Source organism: Periophthalmus magnuspinnatus, chromosome 24 (assembly GCF_009829125.3).
Source record: "Periophthalmus magnuspinnatus isolate fPerMag1 chromosome 24, fPerMag1.2.pri, whole genome shotgun sequence".
Lineage (NCBI taxonomy): Eukaryota > Metazoa > Chordata > Actinopteri > Gobiiformes > Gobiidae > Periophthalmus > Periophthalmus magnuspinnatus.
The window spans coordinates 27,522,688-27,537,339 of record NC_047149.1 but is presented as its reverse complement, the minus strand read 5'-3'; the positions used below and the strand labels follow the sequence as shown (position 1 = coordinate 27,537,339).

The window sequence follows — 14,652 nt, the reverse complement described above, 5'->3', positions numbered from 1 at the left end:
ACTCGGCAGACTCGGCTAATCGAACTCAGACGCAGATAAACGTTAATCGATTTGTTGTTTTATTTTCCGTTGTTTTGACATAAATCACATAAATAGTTGCGTATGTGGCAGTAGAGTGGGTCGTGTTGAGTTCACGGGGCGGTTTTAGTCCGTGGAGCTTCATAAATCCTCCTCTGGGGCTCGGTGCTCGGCTGCTCGTCCTGCTCCTCTCTGTCCCCTCGCCATGGCGTCGTGTCTGCCTGTTCTCTCTGTTGCAGAAAGTGGCCGCCTCTCCGCCGCCGCTGCCGACTCAAAGCTCCCCGACTCTAAACCCTCACACCGCCATTTTGTGAGTCCGGAGACCCGAGAGTCGACAGCAGCAGCGGAGAGAGGCACGGGGCCGGGGCCGAGGTGAGAGGCGCATGAACGGAGCGGGTTATGGCGAAGGGGACGTGGCGGGAGGGAGAAAGAGACAAAACCCCGAGACTAAAGCCCGGGACAAAAGCCCGGGACAGACGCAGCGCGAGCCCGCAGAGGAGTGTGGGAGCCCCGGGCAGCGCGGGAGAAGGGCCCGCTGCTCTTAAACCACAATAAAACCACTAATAAACCTCAGTATCGACAATATCAGGAGGAGCTGGCCTTAAAGAGACAGGGCCGATGTGAAAACTCAGAAATAATGTGCAAAATGTGTCAAAATGTGTCAAAAATGCCAAGCTAGCATCCCTGCTCAAAGTCAAATGTTCTCTGATGGAAGAAGCTAACGGCAGTGAGGCAAAACACGGACAGAAAACAGCGCAGAAACTCAATACTACTGTAAAATAATGTAAGGGGATGTGAGCGGGGAAGTGGCCCCTTAAACAGCGCACTGACCCTTTATCCTTGATCAGAGCCACAGCTCCAGCTCCTAGCGGCTAACGGGCTAATGCTAAGCTAACTGCTAATGCTAACTGCTAAAGCTAATGCACTGATCCAGAGGACATGGGCCTCCTGCTGCTGTCTGCTGCTCTAAATCAAACAGTTTAAACTTATCCTGTTCATTTAAAATAGTTTAGTGCAGTTTTGCTCTCAGTTTAATGGTTTAATGCTTTTAAATGCTCAGTTTGTTCAGTGAGGTTGAAGTTTTACTATCTGTCAGTTTAATCAGAGGGGCCCCTGAGGTCACTGCAGTTTAACTTATCAAAATGCAAACAGGCCAGTACAGAACAGAGGATGAGGTAGATATCCAGAAGGAAAATAAAATCTAAATAAGATGGGGTTGAAACATGTGAATCGATTAATTTCAACTAATCCATTATTTAAATAATTGTCAACTAATGAATTATGGATTAATAGTTTTTAAACTATCCACAGACGTCAGATTGTGCGATGTGCTCAGAGGTTTATTAACAGGAAGTGTGTAAAAAGAATGTTCTATTAGACTTTATGAAGATGTTCTCGAGCTTCATCTTGGTCACTTTTTAAAATCTCATATTCACAGGCCTTTTTCTAAACAACTAATCCACTAATCAAAAAGTTTAAGTTTTAATAAAGAGATCAACCAAACAATCATAAAACCATTTCTGACAACGTGTGTTATAAATACACTGCCGGTTTTGTCTTTATTTTTACAACTTTCTTCATTTTATATAGATACAGAAGACTTCATATATAGAATTATTTAGTAAAGAAATAAGGTTTTTAAAAAATAATTAACTCTGATAAATATTATTCAACAAACAAATCTGCCTACTCTGAGGATTTGAAACTCAAATACATTTTATTAAAACTTTTTTTCTTTACTACATCATTTCATATTTCTTATTATATTTGATGTCTTCTGTGTGTATAAAATGTAAAAATGAGTCAAAATAAAGACAAAACTACACTGAATGAGCGGGCGTCTCACTGCTCGTGTGGTTAAATAACTCTGACCTTTAAACCATGTGATCATCAGACTCCACAGCAAACTCTCCAAGTGACCGTTGTTTTTCTCAGACAGAGCCACATTTCCCATAAATAAACAGGGTTATATTTGATTTGTGTACTACTACTGCCCACTGTATTACATTTGTTGATTTAGTTTTAATGACATTTGACGGCACGTGGTCAATGACATCATGTTTGTTTCTTAATCCTCAAACTTCAGAGTTCAGGGCTGCAGTTGTGTGTCACAGTATTATTGTGTTATGATAAATGTGATAGTTATTCTGTACAAAAACACACAACACTGACATTATTAAAGGGCCCAATTCTTAGCTACAAGAGTCAGTTTTGCGTAAAATTTAAAAGTCTTAAAAAACCTGACATAATAATGATTAGACCAGGAATAACTGAGTCTCCTAAAATCCTCTTTAGTTACAGACGTGTTCACTGTAGATTCTTGTTTCTGTCCAGTGTGTTCTTGTCCTTTACTTGTTCCTTTACTTGTTTCTTTACTTGTTCCTTTACTTTTTTCTTTACTTGTTCCTTTACTTGTTCCTTTACTTGTTCCTTTACTTGTTCCTTTACTTGTTCCTTTACTTGTTCCTTTACTTGTTCCTTTACTTGTTTCTTTACTTGTTCCTTTACTTGTTTCTTTACTTGTTTCTTTACTTGTTCCTTTACTTGTTCCTTTACTTGTTCCTTTACTTGTTTCTTTACTTGTTTCTTTACTTGTTTCTTTACTTGTTCCTTTACTTTTTTCTTTACTTGTTCCTTTACTTGTTCCTTTACTTGTTCCTTTACTTTTTTCTTTACTTGTTCCTTTACTTGTTCCTTTACTTTTTTCTTTACTTGTTTCTTTACTTGTTCCTTTACTTGTTCCTTTACTTGTTCCTTTACTTTTTTCTTTACTTGTTCCTTTACTTGTTCCTTTACTTGTTTCTTTACTTGTTCCTTTACTTGTTTCTTTACTTGTTCCTTTACTTTTTTTTTTACTTGTTCCTTTACTTGTTCCTTTACTTTTTTCTTTACTTGTTCCTTTACTTGTTCCTTTACTTGTTCCTTTACTTGTTCCTTTACTCGTTTCTTTACTCGTTCCTTTACTCGTTCCTTTACTTTTTTTACTTTTTTCTTTACTTGTTCCTTTACTTGTTTCTTTACTTGTTCCTTTACTTGTTTCTTTACTTGTTTCTTTACTTGTTCCTTTACTTGTTCCTTTACTTGTTTCTTTACTTGTTCCTTTACTTGTTTCTTTACTTGTTCCTTTACTTGTTCCTTTACTTGTTCCTTTACTCGTTCCTTTACTCGTTTCTTAACTTGTTCCTTTACTTGTTTCTTTACTTGTTTCTTTACTTGTTCCTTTACTTGTTCCTTCGTGGCTGCGTCTCACTGAACGTGGGAATAGGGCTGTTTTTGTTTCGATGCAGATTCTCAAATTCTGTTGTTTCATGAATTATATTTTTCCCTCCTTTTTTGTTGTAGAAATTCTCAGTTCTTCTTGACGTCAGGACGATGATGTTTTGTTCTGAAAAGGTAGGTCCCTGCGCTTTAGCCCCTGTACGACATAAACAGTTTTGAGTTAAACCTGATCATGTCCGTGTTCCTCAGTGAGAGCTCCTGCCCTGGAGGGAGCGCCATGGCGTCAGGGCACAGCACGCGTTTGGAGGCAGGGCCATCGGGGGGCGCTGTGCTGGCCAAACCTCTGTATCTGCAGCGTCTGGAGAGGTCGCTCAAACTCGACTCTTTTCTGAGACAAACGGCGGCGGTTTTCAACACCGACATCACCAGGTACAAGAACACGGGCAGCGATTAAAGCGTTTTGAGCTTTGAGTAACACTTTATTTTTAGTCTCCAAACGTGTGTGAATGAAACAAAACACAACTCCAGGTCTGTGTGTGAGGCGTTAGAACAGGGATTAAAGCTGCAGGAGTCAGTTTGTGTGGAGCTTTAAAGTGGAACTGTGCCAAGATCAGTCTAAAGTCTGGACCCTCTCATTCAGTGTTGTTTTTATTTATTTTGACTATTTTCTACATTTTATATACACAAAAATAGATCCAATATGTGAGGCAAGATTTATGGAATTATGTAATAAAGAAAAAAACAAAGGGTGCGGCGACAGTGGCTCAGTCGGTAGAGCGTTTGTCCACTGATCTGAAGGTTGGCAGTTTGAATCCCGCTCTCGACCTAAACATCACTGGAGCGGTCAGGTGGGAGGTGTGATTCCAGCTCCCTCAGATGAATGCTGTTGTTGCATCTTTGGGCAAAACACTTAACCCACCTCAGCCCAGTGTGTGTGCACTGGTGTGTGAATGTGTGTGGTTCCTGAAGAACTTTGACCCTCAGAGGTGTAAAAGTGTAAAAACACTGAATGAGTCCAAACGTTTACCTGGACATGAATAAAAATATGAACCAGATGGTCCTGTATAAGTCCTATTGTCGTCTTGTTTCTGTTTTGATTTCGTCGTCTTGTTTTGTCAGTGAGGACAGTGAGGAGAGCGACTGTGGTCTGGACTCGGGTCTGTCTCTGGACTCTGGACCGAGTTCGGCTCTGAAGCAGGAGCCGTGTGAGCAGAGCGACGCTTCAGAGGGAAAACCGCCACGAAACGGGATTCTCCTGCAGAAAGGTGAAACACGGGAACAATACTGGACAGAATTATCAGATAAATAGTTAGAGGTTTATAGCTTTGCCTGAAATGTTTCACAATATGGCATTAAACATGTATATCTTGCATTTTGTTTGATCACAGGCTCAAAAATACTTTAAAAAACATTGGTTCTTTCTGTGAGTGGGTTCACCTTTCCACAGATCTGACCTGTAACTTGGTTTAGTGGTGTTATTTGCTTGATTAATTTGTCTAATGTGACACTGTGGAACATTCCAGGCAGTGAAAATCTTCATCTGGTTAAATAAATCTGTAATAAAAGACACAGATTAAAGATAAAACTCCTGACTTTGAGCTTGTGGTGTGTTGTCTCTTCATCTCAGTCTTACATTTGTGATAAAATGATTCGCAAAACCAAAACCAGTTCATTTCTCAGAGTGTTTTGGACTCTGGAGGCCACCATAGTCTCCTAATAACGGGAAAAACTGTATTACGCTGTTTTTATGTCACAGAGCAAAAGGCCGACAGAGCGAGTCTCTACAACTTTTCCAAGATCAAGAAGAACAGGAAGTGGCTGAAGGTTCGTTTGTTTCACTCAGATTTCAGATTTCATAAATTCACGTGTTTATATTTTTGTGTTTCTTTTCAGAGTTTACTTTTGAGCGATGACACCACGGACTCAGGCTCAGACTCGGATGATTCTGACTTTAGTTTATCTAAAGACGAGCTTCACGACATGTTGAGGCTCCATCGCTTCAGTCGACAGCACCAGAGCAAGTTCCACTCAGACAGAGAGGTACCACCAGCTAGAATGGAGCTCTACACCGTCAGAGGGCGTAGATAAATCCGCCCTGTTCTTCAGACGGTTCAGATGTTTGTCCATGTTCTAGTCGTTTGTTCTCCTCTGCAGCTCCATCAGTACCAGTACTACAGCACAGGGCTCCTCTCCACCCATGACCCATTCTACGAGCAGCAGCGCCACCTACTGGGCCCCAAGAAGAAGAAGATCAAAGATGAGAAGAAGTTCAAAGGTCACAACTTTATTATAATTAGACCTTTAAATTCTGATATTATTGTCTTAGCACTTTATAAAAACATGTTTATAATAATTATCTTGAACAAAGACTTCGTACTTTTACTAAACTTTTCCTGACTCGTTCTTAATAAAATATTTGTTCATTATTAATAAAACTCTGATTCTTTGTCTTAAAAACTTAAACGAGTTCATTTTAAACAGTTTGGTGTAAAGTTGCTCCTCTTTACCTGATTCCCTCGTGACAGTTCACTGATTTTATTTGATCTGTGCAGCTAAACTGAGGAAGGTGAAACGGCGTAAGAAACGCGGCGAGGGCGACGGTGACGATGACGAGCGTCCGTTTGTCACCAAGGTTTTTGCAAAGTTTTCCCACGATGCACCTCTGCCTCCAGTGAAGAAGAAGCATCTGAGTCTGGAACAACTGAACGCACGACGCCGCAAAGTGTGGCTCACCATCGCCAAGAAGGACGTGCCCAAGGTGAAGTGTGTACTGTGTGTACTGTGTACACAAATGTATACAAATATACACAAATATATACAAATATACACATATATACACCTATATACACATATTTACACAAATACACACATGTATACACAAATATATACAAATATACAGAAATATATACAAATATACACATGTATACACAAATATATATACAAATATACACACATATACACATGTATACACAAATATACACAAATATACACATGTACACACAAATATACACAAATATAGACATATATACACATATATACATGTGTGTATGAAAGACGTGCCAAAGGTAAAGTGTAATATAATATATTTATATATTATATATATATATATATATATATATATATATATATATATTCTGAATGCTGAGGTCTTAATCCCTGTGTTTGTGTTTCAGACTTTCAAACAGAAAACATCTGCCAAAAATCTCGTGTTTACCAACGCCAGAAAGGTAAAGTGTTAATCTGCTTCATTTAAACGTCATGAATATGAAACACCAACCATGTTTATGTTTGGTGTGTCCATCAGATGAATCATGTTTACCTGTGTTGTTGTTGTTTACCTGTGTTGTTGATGTTGTTGTTGTTTACCTGTGCTGTTGTTGTTTACCTGTGCTGTTGTTGTTTACCTGTGTTGTTGATGTTGTTGTTGTTTACCTGTGCTGTTGTTGTTTACCTGTGCTGTTGTTGTTTACCTGTGTTGTTGATGTTGTTGTTGTTTTCCTGTGTTGTTTACCTGTGTTGTTGTTGTTTACCTGTGCTGTTGTCGTCTGTCGTGCAGCTGGCTCACCAGTGCCTGCGTGAGGTCCGCCGCGCCGCCATCCAGGCCCAGAAGAACTGTAAAGAGACTCTGCCCCGAGCGCGACGCCTCACCAAAGAAATGATGCTCTACTGGAAAAAGTACGACAAAGTGGAGAAAGAACATCGAAAGAGAGCGGAGAAGGAGGCGCTGGAGCAACGCAAACTGGACGAGGAGATGAGAGAGGTGAGGGACCTCAGTGTGAGAGGGGCCTCAGTGTGTGAGGGACCTCAGTGTGAGAGGGACCTCAGTGTGAGAGGGACCTCAGTGTGAGAGGGGCCTCAGTGTGAGAGGTACAGGGACCTCAGTGTGTGTGAGGTACGAGGAGACTGGGCCTCAGTGTGCTCTGCAGGTCAGACACAGAGTTTGAGGTCCTCACTCTTCATTTTGACTTAAATAGTTTTATTTTCTGTTTTTGTCTCATTTTTCAGTTGTTTGTTTGTTTTTATTTTCATTTTTTCCTCTGAATCTCTTTAAATCTTTATTTGTTTCAGGCGAAGCGGCAGCAGCGTAAACTGAACTTCCTGATCACGCAGACGGAGCTGTACGCTCACTTCATGAGCGGCAAAGGCCCCGGGGCCGAAGGTCAAGACGAGATCCTGCAGAAACTGGAGGACAGCGCCCCCCACAGGCAGATCGACATCGGAGGAGGAGTCATGGTCAACATGGGACAGGAGGATTATGGTAAAAACACGTCAGAGTGTTCTCCTGGAACCACACGTCAACTCTGAAAATACAAATATAAAGTCTAAATATAAAAATATAAACTAAAACTATAAAGTCATTATAGTAAAGAGTCTGTAAGATTAATCACAATTGAAACAAAATCACCCTCCCTGTGTGTCAGATGCCCTCCCTGTGTGTGTCAGATGCCCTCCCTGTGTGTCAGATGCCCTCCCCGTGTGTCAGATGCCCTCCCCTTGTGTCAGATGCCCTCCCTGTGTGATTAAATGTATATTTTCTGTTTTATGGCGGTTACATATTTTCCATGTTTTCCGTCTGACTCTGCTGTTTACTGATGTTTTATAACGAGGGAGTTTTTGTGCGTTTCCAGACAGTGAATATTACAAGACCCAGGCTCTGCGGAACGCCACGGACGCCTTCCACGTCCACCAGGAGAGGGTGAGACGCTCGTCATCACGTCTTTATCTTGATCTAAACTAAATGGACACGTCCCTGTTTAGACTCGTATGTTTGACGATGAGGCGAAGGACAGTCGAGCTGCGGCCGGGGCGTCCGGGTCGGGAGCGGCGTCGGCGACGGGGCAGGCGCACGCGGCGGGCGCGGCGTCCGGGTTCGGGGAGAGCTACAGTTTATCGAACCCGTCGATTCAGGCCGGAGACGACATCCCACAGCCCACGATCTTCAACGGCAAACTCAAAGCCTACCAGCTCAAAGGCATGAACTGGCTCGCCAACCTGTACGAACAGGTACGGCCCCGGGTTAGACCTGGTTTAGACCCGGGTTAGACCTGGTTTAGACCCGGGTTAGACCTGGTTTAGACCTGGTTTAGACCCGGGTTAGACCTGGTTTAGACCTGGTTTAGACCTGATTTAGACCTGGTTTAGACCTGGTTTAGACCTGGTTTAGACCTGGTTTAGACCCGGTTTAGACCCGGTTTAGACCTGGTTTAGACCTGGTTTAGACCTGGTTTAGACCTGGTTTAGACCTGGTTTAGACCTGATTTAGACCTGGTTTAGACCTGGTTTAGACCTGGTTTAGACCTGGTTTAGACCCGGTTTAGACCTGGTTTAGACCTGGTTTAGACCCGGTTTAGACCTGGTTTAGACCCGGGTTAGACCTGGTTTAGACCTGGTTTAGACCCGGTTTAGACCTGATTTAGACCCGGTTTAGTCTGTGTCATATTTTATTTACCTCAGATGTATGTTAATAAGGTGCCTTCTTCTCCCCCTCCTCCTCTTCTTCTTCTTCTTCCTCCTCTTCCTCTTTTTCTTCCTCTTCCTCCACCTCTTCTTCCTCCTCCTCCACCTCTTCCTCCTCCTCCTCTTCCTCCTCTTCCTCAGGGCATTAATGGGATCCTTGCTGATGAGATGGGTTTGGGGAAGACTGTGCAGAGCATTGCACTTTTGGCTCATTTGGCCGAGGTGAGACACACACTTCACTCCTGATCTGTTATGTCTGTTATTACATATATTATTATAGATTATTACATATATTATTATAGATTATTACATATATTATTATAGATTATTACATATATTATTATAGATTATTACATATATTATTATTATAAATGTCGATATCCACCAAAACTCAAGACCAGTTTGAGTATATCGATACCAGTATCAGATGAGCGAGTATATCGATACCAGTATCAGATGAGCGAGTATATCGATACCAGTATCAGATGAGCGAGTATATCGATACCAGTATCAGATGAGCGAGTATATCGATACCAGTATCAGATGAGCGAGTATATCGATACCAGTATCAGATGAGCGAGTATATCGATACCAGTATCAGATGAGCGAGTATATCGATACCAGTATCAGATGAGCGAGTATATCGATACCAGTATCAGATGAGCGAGTATATCGATACCAGTATCAGATGAGCGAGTATATCGATACCAGTATCAGATGAGCGAGTATATCGATACCAGTATCAGATGAGTGAGTATATCGATACCAGTCCAGTCCTTTGTTTTCACACCTGAGATTTTCCCAAACTGAAGTTTCAGCAGAAAAGATCCTGATGTGGTGTTTCCTCCTGTGTTTGAATATTCTGTATCAACACCATCAACACCATCAACACCATCAACAACACCAACACCATCAACACCATCAACACCACCATCAACACCATCAACACCACCAACACCATCAACACCAACACCACCAACACCATCAACACCACCACCAACACCATCAACACCACCAACACCATCATCAACACCAACACCACCAACACCACCAACACCACCAACACCATCAACACCATCAACACCACCAACACCACCAACACAATCACAAACACTATCAACATCATCAACAACACCAACACTACCACCATCAACACCACCACCAACACAATCACAAACACCAACACCAACACAATCACAAACACCATCAACACCACCAACACCATCACCAACAGAGTTTTGTTTTTTCCCAAAGCGAGACAACATCTGGGGCCCGTTCCTGATCATTTCTCCAGCCTCGACTCTCAACAACTGGCACCAGGAATTCTCACGATTTGTACCAAAATTCAAGGTGAGAAAAAGTCGTTTATTTGTGCATTTATGTTTTATTTAAAAATATATATATATATTTACATTTATATATATTTTTTATGTTTTTTAACCACTTGACGTTCCGACGGCCCGCGGGCGTGTGTGTGCGTGTGTGGTTTGTATTTGTTTTGACCCAGATCACTTATTTTGACTGTATTTTATATACAAATATACATTTTATATTGTGTTTTGATATATAAATGTACAGACAGATTCCTCTGTGTTCACTGTTCTCAGTTTTCAGTCGAGCCTCATTCACTGTCTGTGAGTTGAAACATTCAAAAGTTATTGCAGTTTTTCCAAACGTTCTCCAAATGTCTTCATTCAATTCAATTCATTTATTTTTGTAACGCCCAAAATCACAACAACAGTTGTTTCGAAGGGCGTTCATGTTTTGGTTGATGGGGGAAACCGGAGGAGGGCCAGGCGAGGAGGAGAGGGAGGCGGGTGGAGGAGGAGAGGGAGGCGGGTGGAGGAGGAGAGCGAGGGGGGTGGAGGAGAAGAGGGAGGCGGGTGGAGGAGGAGAGGGAGGCGGGTGGAGGAGGAGAGGGAGGCGGGTGGAGGAGGAGAGGGAGGCGGGTGGAGGAGGAGAGCGAGGGGGGTGGAGGAGAAGAGGGAGGCGGGTGGAGGAGGAGAGGGAGGCGGGTGGAGGAGGAGAGGGAGGCGGGTGGAGGAGGAGAGGGAGGCGGGTGGAGGAGGAGAGCGAGGGGGGTGGAGGAGGAGAGCGAGGGGGGTGGAGGAGGAGAGCGAGGGGGGTGGAGGAGGAGAGCGAGGGGGGTGGAGGAGGAGAGGGAGGCGGGCGGAGGAGGAGAGGGAGGCGGGCGGAGGAGGAGAGGGAGGCGGGCGGAGGAGGAGAGGGAGGCGGGTGGAGGAGGAGAGCGAGGGGGGTGGAGGAGGAGAGCGAGGGGGGTGGAGGAGGAGAGGGAGGCGGGCGGAGGAGGAGAGGGAGGCGGGCGGAGGAGGAGAGGGAGGCGGGCGGAGGAGGAGAGGGAGGCGGGCGGAGGAGGAGAGGGAGGCGGGCGGAGGAGGAGAGGGAGGCGGGCGGAGGAGGAGAGGGAGGCGGGTGGAGGAGGAGAGCGAGGGGGGTGGAGGAGGAGAGCGAGGGGGGCGGAGGAGGAGAGGGAGGCGGGCGGAGGAGGAGAGGGAGGCGGGCGGAGGAGGAGAGGGAGGCGGGCGGAGGAGGAGAGGGAGGCGGGCGGAGGAGGAGAGGGAGGCGGGTGGAGGAGGAGAGGGAGGTGGGTGGAGGAGAAGAGGGAGGCGGGTGGAGGAGGAGAGGGAGGTGGGTGGAGGAGGGCCGGGTGAGGATGGGTTTGGAGAGGCCTGGACTTACTCATGATAAAATTAGTGTAAAAGTCTAATTTTTATAGGTTTTGACCTCAAATTTGAAAAGTAAGTGCTCAACAGTCTTGTCAGTTGAGATATGGTGTATTTTTGTTATTTTTGTGCCCAGCTCCTACTGCAACTTTCTTCATTTTCGCAAAAAAATGTAGGCGAGGATGAGAATTATGTGTGTATAAAGTGTATAAATGCTCAGCAGACAAACTCACAGTGATTCTGACGCCTGTGGGTAAAACTATAGAGTGTGACTTTTACAAAGACACAAACTTGTGCATTTACTACTGAGGGATCAATAATGTGATCATTTTAATCTGGAGACGTCAGGACAAAGGCAGTTTCACCAAAATGTCCCGGAATGCTACGTGAACAAATTAAAGTGTTGAGTTAAAGTGACGTGCTGTAGTTTTGGATCTTTCTGACCCTGAGCTCAAACGCACTCGAGACGTTCTACAGCCGCGAATAATGGACTAAACCAGAGGCTGAACCAAAACCCGTCTGTAGGAGGCGCTGTCTCACTGTCCACACTCCTACAGCACAGTGTGAAATCCCCTTTATGACCTTATATATGTCCCGCTCACTTGTTCCTGCAGACTGACGTGGAGCTGTTTTCCTCGTCCGTATCTCGCCTCGTTCGTCTGAGTTTGTGTGTTCAGTTAATGAGGTGTGAAAAGAGTCTATTTCACCGTTTAAGATTAGCTTCCTGAACTCAGAGTCACACTGATATAAAACAATGGAACATGAGTCCTGTCTGCTGAAACGCGTCTGAATCACATTCTGTGTAAAAATAAAAGAGGAGGAGCCTGTTCTCACTGTGAGTCTGTGAGCGACGGGCGCTTTGTGTCGAAAATATGAAACGATTTGAACATTTGTATTTCTGGCTCCTTCAGATGTGATTTAGTTTGGCTCATTTTTGCGTTTTTGAAAATACCACTCTTTATATTCTTTTATTTTGTCCTTTTCTACGTAAAAGTGGCTCCTGGGGTCAAAATGAGACCTGTGTGTTCTGTCTGCACCAGGTTATAAGGGTTTTATTGTCCGCTAACCAGGAAGTAATGTTAGCATGCTAGCTGTTGTTAGCTTTACTGCGCTGGCAAAACTCTGCTCTGGTCTTTGAGAGTTGTGAAAAGTGCTTATAAACTCATCATGGTGAATAATTAGGATGTTCGTGATGCAAAAAGTCAGTGAGGAATAACCACAGTTAAAATAAATGCACATAACGAACCTGCTAGCACCGCGAAACAAACAGGAAGTGATCATGGGCGCACTTCCTGTGTCCTCTCTCTGTCTCTGCTGATTCAGACTCATTCTGGTCTTAAATGTTCATATTAACCCTCTACATGATAATTTTGAGTTTATTTTTTCCATGTTTTTCCTTTTTTTTTTTTTTGTCATTTTGAGTTTTTTTTTTTTAGTTTAAATATTTATTTATTTTTTCTTTTTTGTTATTTTGAGTTAATTTTTGAATTTTTTGTTACTTTATTTTTTTTATTTCATTTTTCATTTTTTGTAATTTTGAGGGTTTTTTGTTGTTGTTTTTTTTCATTTATTTTGTTATTTTTTTGTTTTCTGTCCCCTCTCTCTGTCTCTGCTGCTTCAGACTCATTTTGGTCTTAAATGTTCGTATTAACCCTCTACATGATCCTGGGGTTTTAATTTCACTATTGTGTCTGTAAATCAAGATCTGAACATTAATAACAGACAAATCAGGCGCCTCCTGTTAGCGTTAGCAACAGGTTTGATTGACAGTGTTGCTAAGCGCTTGCTCCCTTTTAAACCAGTGGTGTGGGCGGGAAGGGGCGTTACCTTCAACATCCTCGCTCTGGATTGGCTCTTTGGTTGCTGTGATACTCGTGGTCGAAATTCCAAATATGCTCCGGCCTCGATGAGCTTCATTTGAGCTGAAGCTGTGGTGACTTCACACAGACTATGGTCCAAACAGTGGCAGTTCCTTTTACTTGAGACTCTTCTAGACTCTTACGTTTGTCCTTCTCGCAGGTTTTGCCTTATTGGGGAAATCCACACGATCGAAAAGTGATCAGAAAATTCTGGAGTCAAGTAAGTAACATGTCCTAAACGTGAATGGTTCATATATTATAAAGATATTTTAACATCACATCATGAAAAGGGCTGTCAAAAGAATCGAGAATCAGATCCGAATCAATACTAAAACTAGTATCAAAACCATGAGTGTCCGATCCTGTTTGTGTCCATGTCTCTCACGTGTCGTTTCAGAAAACCCTGTATACCCAGAATGCACCGTTCCATGTGGTCATCACCAGTTATCAGCTCGTGGTGCAGGACGTCAAATACTTCCAGAGGGTCAAATGGCAGTACATGGTTTTAGACGAGGCCCAGGCGCTCAAGAGCAGCTCCAGGTAAAGCCTCACCTCACAGCGAGAAGGTCACCGGTTCAAAGGTCACCGGTTCAGAGGTCACGTTCACGTTCTAGAGTTTGATGATGTTATGGTTTCAGATGTTGTGGAGGTCTGTAAAATTCCTTTTAAACTACTGATGCTTTGTAGCTGATGTCACCCACATTCCCTGGGGGTGTGATGCTAACTAAAGGCACTGCTCTGTCTGAAGCTCTGTCACTCAAATAGTTTTATTTTAACACAATCTGACCATAAAGAACTGACTTATCTGAACTGCAACAGGTGAGCTGATCTGTGCTGTTAAACAAGTCTTTCTCAAGAGCTTTAGCATTAGCATTAGCATTAGCATTAGCCAACAGTTTGTCAGTGAGTCACTTTCACCTCTTTGTGTAAAATCAGACTCTTAAACAGATGAGCTCAGACTGACCACAGCTCCTGAAAACGTCCTCTTTAAGTCCAGTTTATATTTTTTCTTGAGTTTTCAGACGATCTAAAAACATTTTTTGGCAGTGTTTGCTAATGTATGTGTTGCGTCACCATGGTAACAGTTGAACATTCTACCATACACATACATGTAAAACCCGCAGTGTGTTATCAGTAGGAGTCGTTGTGTTGTCATGTGAACGGAGACGATTGTGTCATAACGAACAAATAAACAACATCATATTTAATATTTGTTCTGTTTCAGTGTCCGGTGGAAAATCCTCCTGCAGTTTCAGTGTCGAAACAGACTCCTGCTGACGGGGACGCCCATCCAGAACACCATGGCAGAGGTGAGTCGTGAGTCATGTTACATACGTGTTACACACACCACACACATGTTACTCTCATGTCACACAGTTTTCGCACATGCCTAAGCCGTGTTGACAGCCGTATGT

General features: G+C 43.2%; 1 protein-coding gene across 1 annotated transcript in view; it reads left to right on the top strand.

Moving 5' to 3' along the window:
• The first annotated feature begins 211 nt into the window (after positions 1 to 211).
• The window catches only part of ino80 (INO80 complex ATPase subunit), a 58,284-nt gene continuing 43,843 nt past the window's right edge, over positions 212 to 14,652 (top strand). The window contains exons 1-18 of the mRNA XM_033991027.2: positions 212 to 390; positions 3,361 to 3,411; positions 3,487 to 3,666; positions 4,357 to 4,502; positions 4,994 to 5,061; positions 5,131 to 5,277; positions 5,392 to 5,512; positions 5,790 to 5,995; positions 6,411 to 6,464; positions 6,794 to 6,997; positions 7,306 to 7,495; positions 7,866 to 7,933; positions 7,996 to 8,241; positions 8,836 to 8,916; positions 9,949 to 10,044; positions 13,398 to 13,457; positions 13,635 to 13,777; positions 14,463 to 14,547. Coding sequence (XP_033846918.1) covers positions 3,515 to 3,666; positions 4,357 to 4,502; positions 4,994 to 5,061; positions 5,131 to 5,277; positions 5,392 to 5,512; positions 5,790 to 5,995; positions 6,411 to 6,464; positions 6,794 to 6,997; positions 7,306 to 7,495; positions 7,866 to 7,933; positions 7,996 to 8,241; positions 8,836 to 8,916; positions 9,949 to 10,044; positions 13,398 to 13,457; positions 13,635 to 13,777; positions 14,463 to 14,547 — 2,067 coding nt within the window. The 5' untranslated portion in view covers positions 212 to 390; positions 3,361 to 3,411; positions 3,487 to 3,514. The remainder of the gene's footprint in view (positions 391 to 3,360; positions 3,412 to 3,486; positions 3,667 to 4,356; positions 4,503 to 4,993; positions 5,062 to 5,130; positions 5,278 to 5,391; positions 5,513 to 5,789; positions 5,996 to 6,410; positions 6,465 to 6,793; positions 6,998 to 7,305; positions 7,496 to 7,865; positions 7,934 to 7,995; positions 8,242 to 8,835; positions 8,917 to 9,948; positions 10,045 to 13,397; positions 13,458 to 13,634; positions 13,778 to 14,462; positions 14,548 to 14,652) is intronic.